General features: G+C 37.8%; 1 protein-coding gene across 3 annotated transcripts in view; it reads right to left on the bottom strand.

Moving 5' to 3' along the window:
- The window catches only part of garnl3 (GTPase activating Rap/RanGAP domain like 3), a 49,998-nt gene that overhangs the window by 5,013 nt on the left and 25,401 nt on the right, over nucleotides 1-19,584 (bottom strand). For 2 of the 3 annotated variants that reach the window (XM_079449876.1, XM_079449878.1), the window contains exons 3-26: nucleotides 18,672-18,746; nucleotides 14,973-15,072; nucleotides 13,444-13,562; nucleotides 13,067-13,131; nucleotides 12,870-12,933; nucleotides 12,550-12,576; nucleotides 12,253-12,328; nucleotides 12,041-12,139; nucleotides 11,150-11,253; nucleotides 8,642-8,750; nucleotides 8,434-8,479; nucleotides 8,249-8,355; nucleotides 7,360-7,475; nucleotides 6,413-6,535; nucleotides 6,231-6,305; nucleotides 6,041-6,155; nucleotides 5,615-5,641; nucleotides 3,823-3,927; nucleotides 3,028-3,144; nucleotides 2,125-2,300; nucleotides 741-899; nucleotides 533-599; nucleotides 334-441; nucleotides 104-222 (exon numbers count right to left, since the gene is read on the bottom strand). In XM_079449876.1, coding sequence (XP_079306002.1) covers nucleotides 104-222; nucleotides 334-441; nucleotides 533-599; nucleotides 741-899; nucleotides 2,125-2,300; nucleotides 3,028-3,144; nucleotides 3,823-3,927; nucleotides 5,615-5,641; nucleotides 6,041-6,155; nucleotides 6,231-6,305; nucleotides 6,413-6,535; nucleotides 7,360-7,475; nucleotides 8,249-8,355; nucleotides 8,434-8,479; nucleotides 8,642-8,750; nucleotides 11,150-11,253; nucleotides 12,041-12,139; nucleotides 12,253-12,328; nucleotides 12,550-12,576; nucleotides 12,870-12,933; nucleotides 13,067-13,131; nucleotides 13,444-13,562; nucleotides 14,973-15,072; nucleotides 18,672-18,746 — 2,298 coding nt within the window. The remainder of the gene's footprint in view (nucleotides 1-103; nucleotides 223-333; nucleotides 442-532; nucleotides 600-740; nucleotides 900-2,124; nucleotides 2,301-3,027; nucleotides 3,145-3,822; nucleotides 3,928-5,614; nucleotides 5,642-6,040; nucleotides 6,156-6,230; nucleotides 6,306-6,412; nucleotides 6,536-7,359; nucleotides 7,476-8,248; nucleotides 8,356-8,433; nucleotides 8,480-8,641; nucleotides 8,751-11,149; nucleotides 11,254-12,040; nucleotides 12,140-12,252; nucleotides 12,329-12,549; nucleotides 12,577-12,869; nucleotides 12,934-13,066; nucleotides 13,132-13,443; nucleotides 13,563-14,972; nucleotides 15,073-18,671; nucleotides 18,747-19,584) is intronic. The other variant, XM_079449877.1, reaches the window with a different exon arrangement.

Raw genomic sequence — 19,584 nt, 5'->3', positions numbered from 1 at the left:
ATAAAAAATGCAATATTCAGAATTTTGACTCATACTTTTGAAGTCCACTGTGTATAAATGTTTAAGCACCATTTACCTTTGGTTATAGTATAAGAACACTTACTCTGCATGCCGTGAGTTGGAGTTCTGGAACAACAGCTGTATACACTAGGTTGCCATTAACGACTAGTCGAATCTCTATGGAGTCAGTGGTGAAGGCCAGGATATAGGGGAATGCACACACTGTGGAACAGTAAACAAGATCACGGGATAATAAGGGGACTTGCTAATCTGTACAAAAGTGTCAATGAATATAATGAAAATGCAGCACAATTATCTGCTACAGGTACTAACCAATAGCATTGGGCATTTGGTTCCAGCTGAAATGGAAGTCTGAGGAGTTTGGCTGAATCATGGGTGTGGCTCCATTAAACGGACACACCTTCTTATAGACACACATATCTATTCAAACAAATGTAAAACAGTATTAGACGATCAGACTGTGACACAGATAAACATAATCACTAACATTTCCACAAGAATAAACACGAACTGTTGTAGCAAAGAAGAAGTCCAGCCTCTCCATCTTCATATACATCTATGGCCGCAACAAAGTTCACCTAAAGACAAGCGTAGTAAACCACATCAATAATCGCCTTATAGGAAACGCAAAATGTGCAATGCACAAACATAAAAATTATTCTCAGAGTAAAAATCTTGGATTAGATTTAACAGCATTTAGCAGTTAGAGTTTTTCTCACCCGGTTGGCGTCCACATGATGGAGTCTATAAGCATCTCCCGTGCTCTCATTGATCATATCAAACTGATGTCTGTAAGCCACACATATCATGTGATCATTCTCTCCTGTTGGACCATCAACCAAAGCCATGACCACCGGGGAGTCGCACAAACAAATCTCCTAAAACAGAGAAAAGCACACATTAGCCAAATGATTATTTTGAAGAATCTTTTCTATACGCTACAAATAAATGCGTGCAAATTGTGATCCCTTGGTATAGAGCGATGTATGGTTTAATATATGAACAATGGCATTGACTTTATAATTGTGAAATAAAAAACAGTTTAACTGTCACAGATTTCATAGACTTTGAAAAAATATTTTGTGTCAAAATCCGTGATGTCAAATGGTTGCAACCTAAACCTGTTCTCTTTTGCAACCGCAAAGCACACACGTTTTCCATAAATACCAGATGTAAAACAAGTTCAGATATATAAACACACAGGGACAGTAGGTGGCGGTGTGTCCTCTTGACACAAGCCAGCCTGCCTGCCTGCCATAAAAGAAGAACGCGTTCAGTATCAGTAAACATCTGTTCAAGGTAAGCGTGCATAAATCATAGCTTTAAACTACCACCTTAAAGACATCTAAGACTATTCAAGTCACCAGCATTCACCATAATCGTATACTTTATACATTTTCAGAATATACTGATAAAAACAATAATAGATGCTTGCTTTTGGTTATTTATTCTATATTAGAGAACACGTGAATATTCGCCCCGTCAGCTAATGACCGAGAGAGAGAAGATAATAACATTAGACTACTGATGTTGATAAATCAACATCAAAAAGCCAAAATCTGCATAGATTGCACGTATAATGGCTCAAACATTGTGTGTCTAATAAATTCGAAATTATTTTGTTTATTAATATGCATGTTTGCATTGTGTCTGACAAATAATATTAAAATGTATGAAAATACACCAAATAGCATCTTTATTATCTTTCTTTCTTATTTTAACATTATATATATGTAGTATTTCTGTGCTCCATAGACTCTCCCAGTGTTCGTAAAGGTTTCGGAAAGTTTTTTTGGAAAATAAAAAATCGTTCCATAACAACTTTTCTTAGTCCCTTATTGGGCAATTCTCCCGGAAAAGCACACGGCACGCATCAACCATGGAGAGCGGGAGAAGTCACTTTCACTTATCTGAGTTATAGCCACTTTAAGAATTGAAAATATTTGATGTGTTTCTAACGACAAATGCTAGTAGTGTAAGGCTATTACAACCCATTAAGCCAGACATCTGTCTATACTCAGAGTTCCCTATAATGGAATTTAAGTACAACTGACTCTCATTGCTGAATCACCTATGTTTGTGTGAATTCGATTTATTTCCTACCCGTATGTATTGGAACTCTTCTACAGGTGAGTCACTAGCTCCCGTCACCGTAGCAAAAGAGCCAAGGCATTCGAGGCGTGGCTGTTTCCTGGTGATGAGAAGGAGCTTGTTTCTTATCGCTGCAACGATTCTGAGCTCCACTGCGTGGTGTGTGTTTATTGAGTAGAGATGACAGCCTGAGGAAACACAATTCTTAAACATAATAATGCTCCCATACGGTTTCTTTAAATGCGACTAAACTACAGGACCCATTCAACAAATTGTTTATTTAATAAAAATGAGCAATAAACTAAATTATACAATAAAAAAAGAATATAGCCTAAATTAATATTATCATAAATCAAATCAAATGAAATTAATAATTTATAATATTATAATATATATAATATTATAAATTATTAGACTAACAAACACAGACCGGAAGTTAACTGCAGTCCGGACACAGTTAACATGGTATATACATGGAATTTGAAAATAGTAACAGAAAAATAGTAATCCCAACACAATCTCACAACAAAAATGTAACCAATCAATATTGTGAATCGTAAAAAAACATAAGAGTTACTAGAAAAAGCAAAACTGAAACCCCTCACCCCAACCACGCCCCATGTCACTGGCACGGAAAAAAATCTTACTGAAATGTACTAATGAGATCATATGAATTCACACGATTTAGCCGAATTAGCCACATTGTAAAATATGTAGTTTTTGCCGTGAGATTGTGTTGGTGAGTCTGTACTTTTTTGTAATGAATACTTTTGAATATATGAGTTACGGTCTGATCCTCAACATTGATATTGCAAGCCTTAAAATTAAACAAATGAATATATATAAATATATTCATATTTAATATAATATGTAGATAATATAAAAAAAATCATATTTGATTAAAGTTATTCCTACCTTTGGTTTTCTCAAGCTTGTTCTCTCGGCTGTCGCATTTGGTACGTACAAGCTGTCGCTCTTCTATCCCTCGTTTCAGTGTGCTCAGTCTATAAACATAAAGACGAGCATCTTTCCCTGTGACAGAAATATGAAATCAATTAAACCAAATAATACAAAAACTATTGTACTACAATGCTTAATCCGCACACGTTTGTGCGTTCCCGCAATAAACAAAATGTTCACAAGAGTGCGGCTACTTGCATGCTGTTTAGCCAATGCCACAAATAAGAGCTTTCATTACTGCTACAGTACACTGTGGGATGATAATAGCCCAGCAACAAATAAATGGACCCGTCTCTTCAGACTGAAAGATATCTTGGCTAATACAACATGTTTGGTTTTGAAATGCCTGTCATTGCGAATCAAAGTTGCTTGGTGACGGGGCGGATAACAAATTCATTATTTTCCTTAGTAATGCTTTCCATTCAGGAGCGAGACTCTCGCTGGTTTACACCGTCTTGAACTAATGATCAGAACAGAAAATGATGGCAGACACTAAATTACATGGATCTCTGCTCTGTGCTTCACTCCATAATGAGCTGAACAATGCAAAAGTTCCCGTGTGTGTGTGTTACTATTTGTGTGGTATTCTTGGCCATCTAATGATGCTCATTAAAGCAGAGACCAGAGTTTTCCATAATGTCTCATTCTTTCACGTGGTCTCTCTTTCACGTGGTCTCTCACTTTTCTCTGCCCAAATAAAAACTGTGCCATATTTATATTCACATATAAATATAAACACACATTTCTTACCCTTATCTGCTCTAACAATGAGGAGGTCCTGAGGTTCAAGAACATGCATTTGTTTGACAGTTAGCGTTTTGTCAAATACTTGCACTGGAGGCAGGGTTGGTGAATCTAGACCAGAATAAAGAGAAAAACATTAGTTTATGGTCTGCAAAGTAATTTATTCAAAGATATAGTCACCCCAAAACAAAAATCTGTCATTATTTCCTCCTTGCGCTGTTTCAAAACTTTTTTTGTATCCTTTTTTGGGGATAATTTAAGGATTACAACCACCTGCTATGTTGGAATGTCAACCACATACTGGCGCTTCATTTTCTAAATATTCTATAAATGATTTCAAATGCAACGACACAAACAAACATTATGTGGCCCAAACTTAACTTCCGGTAGATCTCCGCAAAGAATCAACAACTGTTGAGTAGTTTTTTTGGGATAGTTCACCCAAAAATGACAATTCTGTCAGCATTTACTCAACCTCAGATTGTTCCATACATGTTTACATTTCTTTGTTCTGTTGAACACAAAGGAGGATATTTGCAAAAATGTCAGAAACCAAACAGGGTTGCATTTCCCGAACAACTAAATAACTCGCTGTTTACAACTGTAGTCAAATGCATTGTTGGGGAAATTAAGGATGTAGTTACGACTGTTTCCCGAAACTGTAGAAACTCTGTCGGAGATCAATTGTTTGAATCAAGTTGGTTCAAGAATCTAGTTGATGACGCCACACAGTTGAAGGAGTAATGTCGTCTACTAATAAATACATTCAGATCGAATATCTGTCAAATTCTTGGGGTAAATAACATACATTGCATTTAAGGACTGCTTTTGTTATTCTATTTTTGTTATCTGTTGTTTTATTTCTGGATATTTTATTCATCTATACGTGTCCTCCTACGTCATTTCGCCCAGGGATTCCACAAGGTCATAGAGCACATGCCCACTTTTCAAACAACAGCGCTTCCATTTTCTTGACAAACTAAAAGATTTACCTTGCTTATATTTGAATGATGGATATGGAATGCACTGAATGTTGCTTGCTTACTTTAATCAAAAACTTGATGCATGTAAGTCTAGATGTCATAATAATAAGGAACGGTGCTTCCAGCACAGTTTTAGACCAACCAAGCAACTTTGCGATGCTGCTTGTGATTGATAGTTAGAGGGATTAGTTTTGGGAAACACTTGAATTGTGAACTATGCTGGAACGATGGAACTTGCGACCATAGTAGTGCTTTTGGGATGGCACCTCAGGTCTCATCCCCAATTTAATGCCATAATACTATGGGAGTCAATGGGGATGACATAATACTATGGGAGTCAATGGGGATGAGATCTGATTGGTTACTGACATTCTTACAAATATCTTCCTTTATATTCATTAGAACAAAGAAATGTATAGAGGTTTGGAACAACTCGAGGGTGAGAAAATAATGACACTGTCCCTTTAATGTAATTAAAAAATATACAATCAAATATTAATATAAATGAATAATAATAATAATATGATATCAAAACAGTTATTATAATTATAATACTTATATTATTAATAATTATTATTATAAACATGCATGCTTCTGATTAAATTTCTATATATTTATATATATATATATATATATATATATATATTGTCAATACTAGGATAGGATCATTTTCCATTGTTATTATTATTCATTTTCATCATTTTTGATTAACTGTTTTGAACACATTGCAGAAACATACACTACTAAGAACACTACGTACATGTATCCACAAAAGTCTTGTAAGGGCACAGCCTTTGTGGTCTTGGATAACATACCTGTATTGGACAACAGTTGATCTGATGCTAAAAAGTGAACACATATCGGCAAGGTTAATTTTAAAGAACATGTTAAATTTCCGAAGCCTTGAATGTCCAAACAAAGTACATTTTAAATGATTAAATGCTGTGTTGTCAAAGTTGACAAGCACTTTTTAATACTTTTTTATTGGTAACAAACATGTAGGGGGACTAATAAAAATGATTAATGGCAAAATATAAAAATCATGAAATATGGAGATACAGTATGAGGTTTCAGAAAAACAGCAACAATATATGCAGTCCATTACAGTATATTATGGCAAATCAAATGTTACCGCCTTAAACATTTTATAATGTTTTACTCTTCTGCTGTTTAACTACTATTATGATACACATGTGTCGATTAGAAAGAACGATGGTAACAAGCATTAAAAAATGGCTCACCCTCCAGTAACATGACCCCTGCTGAATCTGTGGCCACTAGTAACGACTGTCCCCATGAGTCTCCACAGACTATGTCGTACGGGAAGCTACTGCAGAAAGACTGTGACTCCCATGGCTGAGGAGAAAATCCCATCACAAAGTTAGAAATCACCTAAAATCACATTAATAGCACTAAGAGGTGTTCCCTCACCTCTTTCCTGCATAGACCTGTAGTGACTAGACTGGTGGGTGCATCACCTCTTACTATAGTCTTCAGCTTCAAGGCCTGGAAACATCATTTTAGATTCATTAATCACGACCATGTAATGTTCTTCATGTTTATGTCATTACAGTAAGAACTTTTGTATATATGTATCTTTTCGTATGACCTACCTGTCCCACACGGACGAACTCAGCCTGACGTGCTTCCTCTTTTTTACGGGCAGATTTGGGAGACTCTGGCAGTACGTCGCTGAAGGAACGTCGGTTCAGCATGTTCTGCGGAGAGAAGGGAACCTGCAGGAGCAGTACAGATAAAGAAGGGTCTAAGAGACTGACCCGGAAACAGCCGGAAAGGCAGAGCAAAGCAAGCACTGACAATCTCCAACCCTAACAAAATATTCATGGATTGTGACGCAGCAAACAACTAAAGCAATCCCTACCATGTAAATTAGATTTTTGTTTTTGCTTTAAAGTGATGCTACAAACTTTAAATGTTTTTTATTTTAAGGCCAGCAGCCCCGTCCACAGTGAATTCTAATTGGTCTATATGAAAGACTGGTACAGAAAATATATACTGTATATAAAAGTTTAAACAATGAAGTGGGCCACATAAAAGAGCAGATGCTTCTGTCAACAGGTCACTTCTCCACTGTACTGAATGCGTATCCGGTAATGTCTGTACTGTGTCTATACTGCCCATTTACTTGCCTTTCAGCAAGGGCTGCTGGGAGAATGTTATATATCATCTAATTAAAATTCATAAGCAAAGCTGATATGGTTTATAATGTGTCCGTCCCCCTCCACCCACCCACACATTTCAGACTGTTTCTATATTCCTGTTCAACAGAAACAGAGAATAGAAACATTAGTGGAAACATATACAGACAATACTAGAAAGCAAGTACGCATTTCCAGGCCAGGCTGACAGGATGCAGCAGAATAATAAAAGTGCACTTGAAATGAGTGTTAAAAAACCCAAAGGCTGTTGGAACTGTGAGAAACTGCAAAGTCTGAAAGTATAGTATGGGGCAGGAAAAGAAAGTGATGTACTATAGACCCTTGAGGTAAACTGAACATAAATAACAGAAGTGCTAAGCAGAAGAAACGTGTGCTCATACCTTGTGCATGTCAGGCATGAGGTCCTGGTACAAAGACCTGATCAACATGTCCAGCGTACGCTGACGTTTCTGAGCAAAGGTTGGGGTCTCAAGAGTGGCTTTTTCTCCATTTATTACTGAAGGAGACATAGAATGATGAAGTTAGTATTATATAATTATTTCAGGGTTATGCGTTTAATGATTTCTGCTTTTTAATCATTAACAAAACAACCATTAAAATAATCTAAGAGGTGTGTAGACTAAATTCATATTAACAAGAAGGACTTAAGAAACAGTTCACCCAAACATTTAAACTCTGTCTACATTTAGGCTACTACCATAGTAGGAAAAGGTGCTTTATAAATGTCCTTGTTATGTTGAGCACAAAAGAAGATATTTTGAAGAATCTAGGAAAGCAAACAGTTCTGTGGTACTTTTGACTACCACTGTAATGTTTCCAACTATGATAGTCAATGGTGGCCAAGATCTATTTGGTTACAAGCATTCTTCCAAATATTTTTCTCTGTGTTCATCAGAAGAACAAAGAAATGTATACAGATTCGGAACAACTTGAGATAGAGTAAGTGAAGACAGAATTTTCTTTATGACTGATAGTATTTTTCATAGGTGATATTATACCTGAATATTTACAATTTTACTCAATTACATTTTTAAAGGACAAGAAGGTAACAGCCAATGTACACAAATGCTCCCACAAAAGATTTAAAGCCAATAAAATCCATTTCAGTGTGAAATGTAAATGAGCTCCACTATGGCTCTCTGTCCTTGTTAAAAGTCCTCTCATCAGTCACAACAACACAAGGTCATTGACCTTACTTTTATTGATTTTTTTAAATTATCGTATTACTGACATTAGATAATAAATCACTATGATGGTGTGAATACTAACATTTAACTAGTAAAAAGTCCCTGAACTCCTGGTGGTCAGTGAAGAGTGGAGGTGAAGGGAGGGGTGGTCCAAACAGGGGCACAGTCTCCTCTGAGAAAATCTTCAACCTGTAACAAAAATAATGTTACAACCCACACTAAACCCACACACACAAAAAAACATTGATGAAATACATACGTTTATACCTGTAACTATCATTCTGGCTATTATACCGAACTAAGGCAAAAATATCTGTGAGGTAAGTTGAGGAAATGATCAAATACAATAGCTTCATACTTAAACTACCAATTTATTTTAATAAAAATTCACACGCCTTCTCTTCGACATTTTTCATGCAAATAAATGATTTGTACTGTGTTTATAGGTTCAGCTAGTTTTATGTTGGAAGGATACGTGTGAAATGGGATCGGATCATAGAGGGTTTGAAACATGGGGAGGTGTCGTCACCCTCTTGAAACACAATAGTCACAATGTCGTTTCCAATGTGTCTCTTTCTCTCTACCTGCGCGGAGAAAAATAAATGACATTGGGGAAAGCTGTAATCATACATTCATGAAGCGCAATTCAACAAAATCACAAGAAGCTATTACACCAATCTCTGTCTTTCAAGTATTAACATAATGAAGGTGAACATGTTTGATTTTGAAAAAGGAGATGTGTCTGGGTGTCTCTGTGTGTATGGCCGTCATCTGTGGAGATATATGACCCTTTGACACTTTGAGCCTGTTAGTCGGGAAGGATAATTGAGATTGTTAATGAGTCTGAACCATTAAAAGTCAAAAAGGAGCTTTTATCTCAAGAGCGGACACACACATCAAATATCTCCTTAGACTTAATTACCATATGACTGCCCCACACACATCAGTATCTCTCTCTACGGACACATACGCACACACACAAATAGACATGCTGCTGGCCGTGGAGTGTGAGAGGAATAAGTATTTACTTATTGCCATGACAAATTCATTTCTACTGATTCTTCAATTATGATTCCCCACCACAACCTGCCACTTTCTTCCCTCTCACGTAAGAAGATCCTTCCAATGACACACATGCTGCACTCGCAACACTCGTACAATTTGGCTTTTGAGACTGACTTATAAATGTTTCTAAAGGTTTGACAAACAAGGTTGGACCTTCTAGGATAAAGATAACAATTTTATAATGCACCAATTGTCATTATTTACTCACCCTCATGTTGTGCTTAGTTCATATTGTGTTATTTGTTTGCGAAACACACAAAAATGGCTGTTTTCACACAATGACTTGCATTGCGACCACCTGTCACCATCTGTCAAGATTACTATGAAAGTAGCCCATGCAAATTTCCTTTTACATTCTGCACATCTGAACTGATGTCATGTTTTCAGTAACAATACATGCAAGAGGCAGTTTGCATGCAATAGATTTTTGGAGTTAATGACAAAATATAGCATGACACGTCAATGCAACATGTTTTGATATGAGCGCGGATGCAACTGACATTTCAGAGAGTAGACAGAAGTGTGAATAATGACTTGCGTTCCATCTGTACCTCACACAAAGCAAACATAGAGCATGAAATATAGTGCATGTGCCATATTGACTGCTTTCATGGTGCTTTTATGTCACTATGAACTGTCTTTGTATGAAATAAGGCTTTACAGATTCTTCAGAATATCTCCATTTGTCCTCCAAGTGGAATGACACGAGGGTCAACAATGAAATCAAATGTCATTTTTGTGGGAAGTTCAATGTAATATTAATATTTCATATATTTCCATATTGATTTTAATGTCTGTAAAATGTGTCCAAAATATCAGTAAAATGAATGAATAATGTCCTATCAAAAAGATCTTTTTAAAATATTTTTATTTTATTTTTATTTACAGTGTAATAGATCATTTTTATACCAGAATCACAATAACCTATGAATGATGCTCAATTTCATAGTCTGGGTTTGTCTGCATTTTTGGTTGTCGAAATATTTTTGTGCGTACAAGCTTTCCTGCTTTGTTCATGAGCAGCTCGGCATTAGTAAAGGTGCATATTGACTCTCGGCTGTAGAGTGCCGAGATCCTGAACCGGCACACATTCTTTGAAAACCCTGCTATTGTGGACGCTTGCGCGATCACTCCAGAGTATAAGAGCTCTACTTGTGCTCAAGTATATCAGACATATGAGCTGACAGAGAGAAAGAGAAACAGAATAAGCAAGAGAAAGGAAAGGATAACCATGTGATATAATCAAGAGAAGAGAGGGGTTTGATGGACAGACAGACATGAGTGAGAGACGGTGAGACAGAGAGAGTGAAATGATTGACGCTTGATATAATCAGGATATGGAGCCAAGGGGCAAAATGAAGAAAGAGAGAGGGAGAGAAACAGAGAGAGAGACGGAGAGCTGACCGCTGTGATGTCCAGGGCTTTTGGATGTTAAATATAGCCGTTTCCCCTTGCCACCTACTGAGACACAAACTGGCTACTTTCTACCTCAACAAACACACTCTACCCCGCTCTCTCTATCACCATTTTAGTGCCTCTTTTATTACACCAACTCTGTTTTGCTTCTTTTTTCTCTGTCTCTCTCATTCTATCAGTGGTTTTCAATGGATACCTGCATTAAAAACAGCATTGCTGGTCACCAGCATATTTGTTTTAATGCTGCCTCGCAACATTAGATGCTGGTATGATCATGTCTATAACAGACTTCTTAACTAGCTTTATCTGCAAGCCTCATTTGATCAAATTTGACCAGTAAGACCATGCTGGTTGAAAAACATCTAAACCTAGACTTGAATAGGAGAATCATTTGAAGCACGAGACTCAGCAAGTCTCCATTGGCTCTCCCTTTAATCTCAGTCAAAACAAATACGATCGCATTTATGAAATTTCTTTTGAAGGGGTCTGTCTTACAACTTACCTGTTGCTTGTTTTCTTTAGAATAAGGTAACATGGTGGAAACATGGAACATGAGCTCATGACCCTGATAGACGGTGTAGATGGAGTTTATTCCTGTAGTGTCATCTGGAGAGAAACAACAAGAGAGTTAGAGAAATCATAACAAAAAGGATCTTAAAAGATTTATTTAAACAATTAAATATGTTTTAACACCATTGTATTAGGTTTTATGTTCAAACACAATTGCATTGTGTTAAATGGATTTAAAACAGATATTGTTTGACTTAACTAAATGTTAAAAAAAATTGAATCAAGTAGAGAAAAACACATTTGATGCTTGTTCAATTTACTTAAATAAATCAAGGTAACACAACGCAATAATTTTGAGCCACTTTACTTAATCCATTTGAGTTGAAATACATAAATGACTTTAGTTGTATTAAAGTAGCAGAATAGATACAAGGAACAGGATTTCCACTTCCCATCATGCTTTGCACGGGGCTGAATAGGGAGAGTAAAAGTTGCAATAAAATGTTATTTTATAAATCGTTTATCAAAATGATGAAACCAAAATATTTGTTCATGTTTAATACTCTTTTATATTTGCATTTAAAACAGTTTCTGGTATGTTAATGTTTTTGGGGGTTACCATTGTGGTAAAGTATACTAAAAATAACAGCTTTTTTCAGAAAATATCTTACCTTAAACTAGCTTAATTCAATAATGGACAGTGGTTCCACATAATTGAAACATGTTATCTCAACTTAAATACTTTTAGTAGGATGAATTTAATTGATTCAAGGTATTTAGACATTATTTGGACATGGTTGTTTAAATTTAACCACTTATGTGGAACCACTGTACATAATTGAACTAAGTTAGTTTAAAGTATCATTTTTGAGTGAAGTCTTACTTTTTGTGTCCAGTCCTCCTCTATAGCCTGCCCAGCCCTGTAGACAGATCGTGTCACCAAGGAGATTCAGAAATTTGTCAAAATTCTCACTTCCTGTTTCTGTAAAAATAGTCCAAAACATAACACAAGATGGATTTAATAGGTATGTAAACTGTTCATATACTGCAAAAATATGAAGATGGAGATTATGATTAAAAGATGTTCTGGCTCACCATTGCTGAACATTTCATCATCTGTCAACTGTCCATCTTTGGCATAAAGAACACCAAATTTAAAGTTTACACTGCCCTGCAAGCACATATAAAAACAAACACACACATTTTGAAAATACTCAACCCAGTGTGACATTAACTTATGTGACGAGCATTTAAGGGGGAATTTACTTCAAATGAATTGTGCGCACTGTTGATAGCACTTTATGTATGTTCATATGTTTCTCTGCTTTACAGTAAACATTTCATAAAATATTTTTTCAACACACAATACATACAAATATATTCAATACACACCTCTTGTTCCTCCAGCACCAGTAAATCCTGAAAAGCAAATTAGGTCAAAATTTCTATTTTATCTCAGCACAATACTGCAAATCAGTTCCCAACGAGGTTTTATTTCCAAAGGTTTGTGTAGGTTGCACGGGTTTACAGACATGCATTCAAATGTCCGCATGCAAGCGACAATGCCATTAGATTAGAACCATGCATTTCCACAAAAGCAGAGCTGTCTGGAGAACAAGCATCCCTATGATAGTGCCTGTCTCTGAATTCAAGTAATTATGACGAAGAAAAACAAAGCAGACGAGAAATAAGAGCGAAGTCCATGCAAGCACCTTCTGAATCTCTGGGTTAAGGATCTCCCTAGGGCCCTTCTCAAAACGATCCACATTCATGGCACTGGCGGAAAGTGAAGGATTAAGAGATGTAAAATACTGTATAATGAAGAATTGTGAAATGAATGGATTTTAATCTATTTATTTCTCTCCAATCAATTCTACGATCCATACGGATATAGTACAAACAGACTTACCTTAATATAGATTTGACTGATAGTGTTTTTGTTGGACTGTATGGAAGGCTTATTTTTAGAGTACCCTGCAGGGGAAGAACACATTTGAAATGAGACTAAAAAAGCATATATGAATCGATGAGATACTACACCATTGCCGCAGGCTATAAAACAGGGTTGTTTAATACCAGAGGCATTGTTACTCATAGGAAAGTTCATGAAATATTAATACTGTCACACATGGCTTGCAGGTGTTTTGTCAGTTTTAACACACTGGGCTGTCAGACAATAGATGTAAACAGCTTAGAGGCACTTCAGGAAGAGGTCAATCTATCATATGAGTCACTGCCTGAAACATGACACACACACAACCTCCTACCTGTAGCTGTCTGACTCACCGTCTTGCGCCAGAGGATGGCTCGATACTGTGGGACCCTCTGGTTGTTCTGGTCAGACAGAACCACAGACAGAAAGAAAGGGTTCTTCTCTGCGTCTGTTCCCACATAGTTCTGATGGACTTCATAAAGAATAAAATCAGTATAGACAAACAAAAAATTGCGATATATGAAGACAATTAAGGTTTCGGCGTACATTTCATGATGATATGTGCAATAACAGTATATTGCTATGGGTGATGTCATTAAGTTAAAATACTTTCTCCTGTCGTGACTGTGGAAAAAGCCTGTTTGTTAGATCAATAGAATAAGAATAAGAAGATGGAAGCCTGTTGCTCATGAAGAATATTTTAGACTGATCTTGTCCAGGTTTACAGACAGAAGACAAATGAAAAGAGGCTGAAATCCAATTAGAAGGCAAGATCTGGTTTGTCTCTGCATCTCCACCCTGTCTCTGTAGCATGTTCTCTCTCTCTCATTGAATGGAAGGTATTTGTAGTGATTAAATCAATTATGGAGACATTATGCAGCATCCGCCTTCAGAATATGTGTAGCGGTAATAGTATGTTGTGTGTGTTTGTAATTGTGTTTGGGGAGAGGGCGATAAGGAACGACGGGGGAGAAAAAGATGGTGCTGAGGTGTACATGTATGATAGTGACAACGAAGACAAACTGGAAAAATTTAAAGGGATAGTTCCAACTAAAATGAAAAATCTGTCATCATTTACTCACCCTTTTATAATTTCTAAATTTCAAACTTGTATGGCTTTCTTTTTTCTGCTTAACCGAAATATATTTTGAAGAATGTTGGTAACAGAACTACGGTGGAACCCTTTTATTGTATTGGACACAAAACCAATGCAAGTCCACGAGTGCCGCCGTTGTTCGATTACCAACATTCTTCAAAAAAGAAAATTGTGTTCTGCAGAGAAAAGAAAGCCATTGAGGTTTGAAATGACATGAGGGTGAGAAAATAATTACAGAATTGACAGCAATTCAATTTTCAATATTGTATGAAATTGGATGACACCGTAGTGCTGTGATGGGGAGGGGTGGAGTGAGCCGTTGGTTGCAACTCACAACCTCACCGCAAGATGCCACTAAATTTCATAAACTATACCTTTCAAAAATATTTTTATGTATAATTTAATTCAGATTTTTAAGACTGTTCTTAAACAGAACAACATTTCAGTTTTTTATAATTATCTGTTACTATCTAATATATCAAGAAATCAAATGCACCTCATGCTGGAGCCACCAAAAACCAAGGAGTGGATGTGCCTCCTGTGCTCAAGTGTTCCTGGAGCTCAATTGGTAGAGCATTGTGTTAGCAGCACGAAGGTCATTGATTCAATTACCGTGGAACACACATGCTGATAAAATGTACACCTTGAATGCACTGATAATTGCTTTGGATAAAAGCATCTGCCAAGTGCACAAAAATGCTCCCAGGGCAAATCTTCACTTTCACGTGTTATTCAGGAAAATGTGTGCGTGTGTTTGCACATCATGTATGTGCATGAGCATCCTACCTTTTCCCAAGAAGTACTTGAAGTACCATCTGGTGTGGTATTCTGGGTTCTCCAAATGAACATCAGTCCTTCTCCATGTTCCAGGTGTGTAGTCAGAGGTCTACAGCAAAAAGGTTCATTAAGATCTTAACCACAACATCTTAATTTAAAAATGCAAATGCCACCAATGTTCAATAGGAAGTTGCTGTAGTTCACACACAAACATGGACATGTCTGATGTACCTCGGCTCAACGTTCACCCAATAATCAATCCCATCATGCACCACAAATATTCAATTGATATTTTCAACCTGACAAATTTAAACGATCAAAGAACGCAAAAGCAAACAAACAACCACTTACTACAGTCTATAGTCCCTGATCACTATGGCGACAGTGCACCCTAAATTATTGACATCCAATCAGAGGTCTGTTTTGGTGGGCTAAAACATTGGTGGTTGTCATAGCTACAGTCAGCCAGTTGAGATGAAAAGGACAAGTGGATGGGGAGAGGACAGGAAAACGAGCACATTGCAGACTGATTGAATCACTTGGCTTCGATTGCCGTTTCTGCTGATACATGTGAGTTTCATTGAAACACCTCCAGACACGCAGTTTTGTTTTGTTACTCACTGCTGGAAGATGAATACATTTGTTCTCTCTATTTTTATTCCGTCCTCCCACTTCCCTTAATTTTTGTCCCTTTTTTCCCAGCTCATTCCATACGCATGCATTTTACATTACATTTTATCACCCCTGTGCCTGCACTGCTGCACTGACTTTAACCCAAAGCCGTCAGTGTTGTGTATTTGAATGAGGTCAAAACCTTGCTGAATCGCTCTTTTGCCATAAAAACTTCAACAACAGTTTAACCTCTAGCATAGCAATTCTCATAGTATGTCTGTATTTTTTACAATTCAGCACACATACTACATACTCTCTCACATACATATACGTACACTTGCAGCATTTCTATATCCAACCGCTTTATCAGATCCCATAAGAAAATGCTAATATACACTCATGACGTGATGTAAAACTGCCGAAAACCCCAATCCGGTCCTTTATCTCAATAATGAAATTACAAACTGCCACACTAAAACTCATTGTTTACAAGTGAATAAAATATTGATGTCAGAGATTCCATGAGCCTGAAGACAGTAGTGTGCACTGTGAGTTTATAAAAGTTTTGATTCAATTTGTGAAATTAATACACAGTGCACATAGTTTAAATAATATCCTCCATTGAAATGAGTGGAGGCTTGGACCCCGAAACAGGATTCCTTAAGTTACGGAATGTGAATGCATGCTTGGTGACATAAATGTGCATGACCGGCTGGGCCTTTCAACCTTTGGTCCCATTTACAATGTGTAAACAGAAGGTAAAGGAATGTAACAAGGAGGGGCTATGAAGACCCCACTCCTAAAACAGAATGTGCTACCAAGGTTTTGGTGACGTCCAATCGGTAGTAACGCACAAACGTATGGGGAGAATCCCAGCTGGCAGCAGAGCAGATGTCCTGCAGTGACACACCCCTGAACAAAGGCCAAGAGCCAGTTAAGTGAAATGAGATGTGATGTTTCCTAGGAGCTGCACTCCCTTCGATTCATATGCCAATGTTATAGCGTCCACAAGCCAATGTGAGAGGTGCTGGTTGGTTTGGGACTCCCCTTGTAAGGGGGCGCTCATGAAATAAAGAGCTGGTTGCTCTTCCCGAAAGCACTGGTCCTGGTCATATATGTCTGTAATGCACAAACAGGACACAGAGCATTCAGCCTCTGATCCTCCGCAGAGGAAAAAGGCGGAGGGTGAAAAGCGGACAGCTTCAACACCTCCGATGTGAATGCAGGGAAGCATAAACCTGTTTAGGCTAAAGAAAAACCTTATCTCCACTCAGAGAGAATTTAGTCCACGAGGGATGTACTGAGAGTGTATTTAGCTCACTGACATGTTTGGCTGATGCCAAGAGCAAAGCCATCTTAAAGGACAGCAGCTCCAAGGAATTACTTCCCAGGGCTCAAAAGGAAACTGAGACAGGGCCTCCAGCACCATGGAGAGGTCCCATTCAGGGACAGTTTTCCTGATGAATGGCAAGGAGCAACGGGCAACCTTCATAAATCTGCAGATTAAAGGATGCTGCCCGACCGTTGTGTCCTCAAGCCCACATGACAGCCAGAAATAGCTTCCAGGTACACCTTAATTTTTGAAAAAACCTGCCTTTATCCTTTGGAGCGAGTGTGTCTGTTGCGCCCAGGAAAGAAAACAGTGCAGTGTGGAGGTTAGGGCTTCTGGGGGAGCGAAGGAAGTAGAAGCTGGAGTGGCCTCGGAGAAGAGGACTGGGCTCCTGTGGGGGCAGCTGTGGAATATGGGTGCAGGCTGGCACTAGATGATTCGGGCAGTGAGGGCCCGATGGGTCTCTTTGATGCTGGATCGATCTGACCGGATGTAGCTCTTAAAAGTGTCTGATGACAGCCGATCCAGGGTTTGGGTGTAAGCCTTTTTGGCGGGCTCTGGTTGCCGCCCCTATGCGAGAGGACTGGCTGGAGGATGCTTTGGTGAAATGCCGGAAGGGAGTAAAACAGATTTTTGGTGTTTTTGGAGTCGTTGGAGAGCTTGAACCTGTGGGCCTCGGAGATGCAGGTAGGCTGAGAGGGTTGGGTATGGATGGATCACTGTAGGTTGAAGATGTAGATCCAGTATCCTCTTTACGTTTGATCGGTCATGCTGTGCTTGATGTAATAGGAGATCGTTTTGGTGTCTAAAATGTAAAGATCTGAGACGATTGTGTGGAGTTTTTTCGGTTGAAGCTGGAAGTGGTGGAGAGTTCGGAGCATCTTAACCTGTAGGCGTTGGATATGCTGGTAAGTCGAGAAGTTTTGCTATAGCTGGATGGGATACTGTAGGTTGAAGATGTAGATGTAGTATCCTCTTTACGTTTGATCGGTCTTGCTGTGCTTGATGAAATAGGAGATCAATTTGGTGCCTACAACTGAAAAGTCTGAGATGGTTGGGTGAACTTTTTAAGTTGAAGCTGGAAATGGTGGATAGTTCCGAGCATTTGAGGAAGCTGAAGAAGCCTAGTGTGAACATGGCATTGAGCATGCGTGCCCATGAAATGGTAACCTTGCAGTGTAAATGAATTTAGTTAATGACTCCATGGTGTTTAGTTTTCTGGGGTCTGGGCTGGGCTCTTTCAATGCCTTTGATGAATATCAATCACTGAGCCATAGATGAGTTTGTGAACTGTATGTTTATATGTTTATTTTGGGGTTTTGTTGTCAATTTATTTGTAATGTGCTGTGTATCAATATTAGTTTAGTAAGCTGTAAATTTGTCATAAAGCTGTGATATGGACAAAACATCCTCATAACAAGTGTCTAAATGTAATTTGTAAATTTTTTGCTTTTTCACGTTGTCTATGATGAATGATGCTGACCCTTTGGAAGAAAATATAAAACGTCAAGAAATTAGTTGAGTGTTTGTTTTATAATCAGAAAAAAAAGTTTGGGAGCCGTTATAACCGCAATTACTGTACATGTACGAATAACAAAAACATGATGTGGTAGAGACCCAACCATTATAATTGCCAAACTAACACAATACAACAAGGTTTTCATACCCAAAAATTATAATGACTACAACCTTAAAACCTGTTGACATCATTAGACAGTTTTACTACATTTTCTGATATGCATATGGTGTGTGCTTGGGTATCTTACCTCATCAACTGAACCATTCTCCACCCTGAATCTACCGGCTCTCTGTATGGCCCCGTCTGCATCACTGGAGATGAGCTGAAAAAAAGAACAGATACATGATGAATATAAAAACACCTACATGACTTAGATGACTGGTCATACGTGTGTGTTATGTAGTTCTTTTTTCAATGTTTACACACATATGTATGACTGATGATGCAATAGTTAAAGACAGTGGTTAATAATTATAGTTATACAAACTATTGCAATTATTATTTAAAACCAATAGGTTACTATAAAATAGATATGTGTGAGGATCTGTAAGTACCATTGATCACTTGTAAAGCACATGACTATTTGTTTCCCAACTGACACCATATCAAATGGAATCTGTCAGAGAAGTCTTAGTGAAGACTATCTGCACCAATATGTGTGTGTGTGGGGCAATCACTTGCACCTAACACGATGTAATATCGTCTTCGCAGTAAAATCGCAACATCCCTCCAGATGGAACAATGTTGGTTGCTAGGGAACAGAACATAGAGCCTCTCCCATTTCCTTTTTCGTTAGTCACCTTGTTTTCCTCCTCACATTTCTCACACATTTCTGCTTCACCTGTTGGTCTGTCTTTCTTCTCATTTCTCTGTTTCTGGCAAACCAAACTGCTTCTACAGTCTGCAGCTGTACAGCAGCTAGAGAGATGAGGTGTAGGTGTGTGAGATAGTTGCATTTGTGTGTGTCAGACGGTATGCTGTGATCTAGGAAACCCAAAAGCACATCCAGGCAGAACATTCAAGGAACTCTTAGTCATACCATACACACATAAATCTATAAAACAGCACTGTATTGACTTGAGCCTGCATTGTCATGTTACAAAGATAATGACTAGATGGTCTATCAAACTCAACTAAAGGTCCAAACATAAAAACTTAAG

The sequence above is a fragment of the Barbatula barbatula genome, assembly GCF_947034865.1.
Source record: "Barbatula barbatula genome assembly, chromosome: 2".
NCBI classification, from domain to species: Eukaryota; Metazoa; Chordata; class Actinopteri; order Cypriniformes; family Nemacheilidae; genus Barbatula; species Barbatula barbatula.
This window is presented reverse-complemented; position numbering and strand designations above follow the sequence as displayed.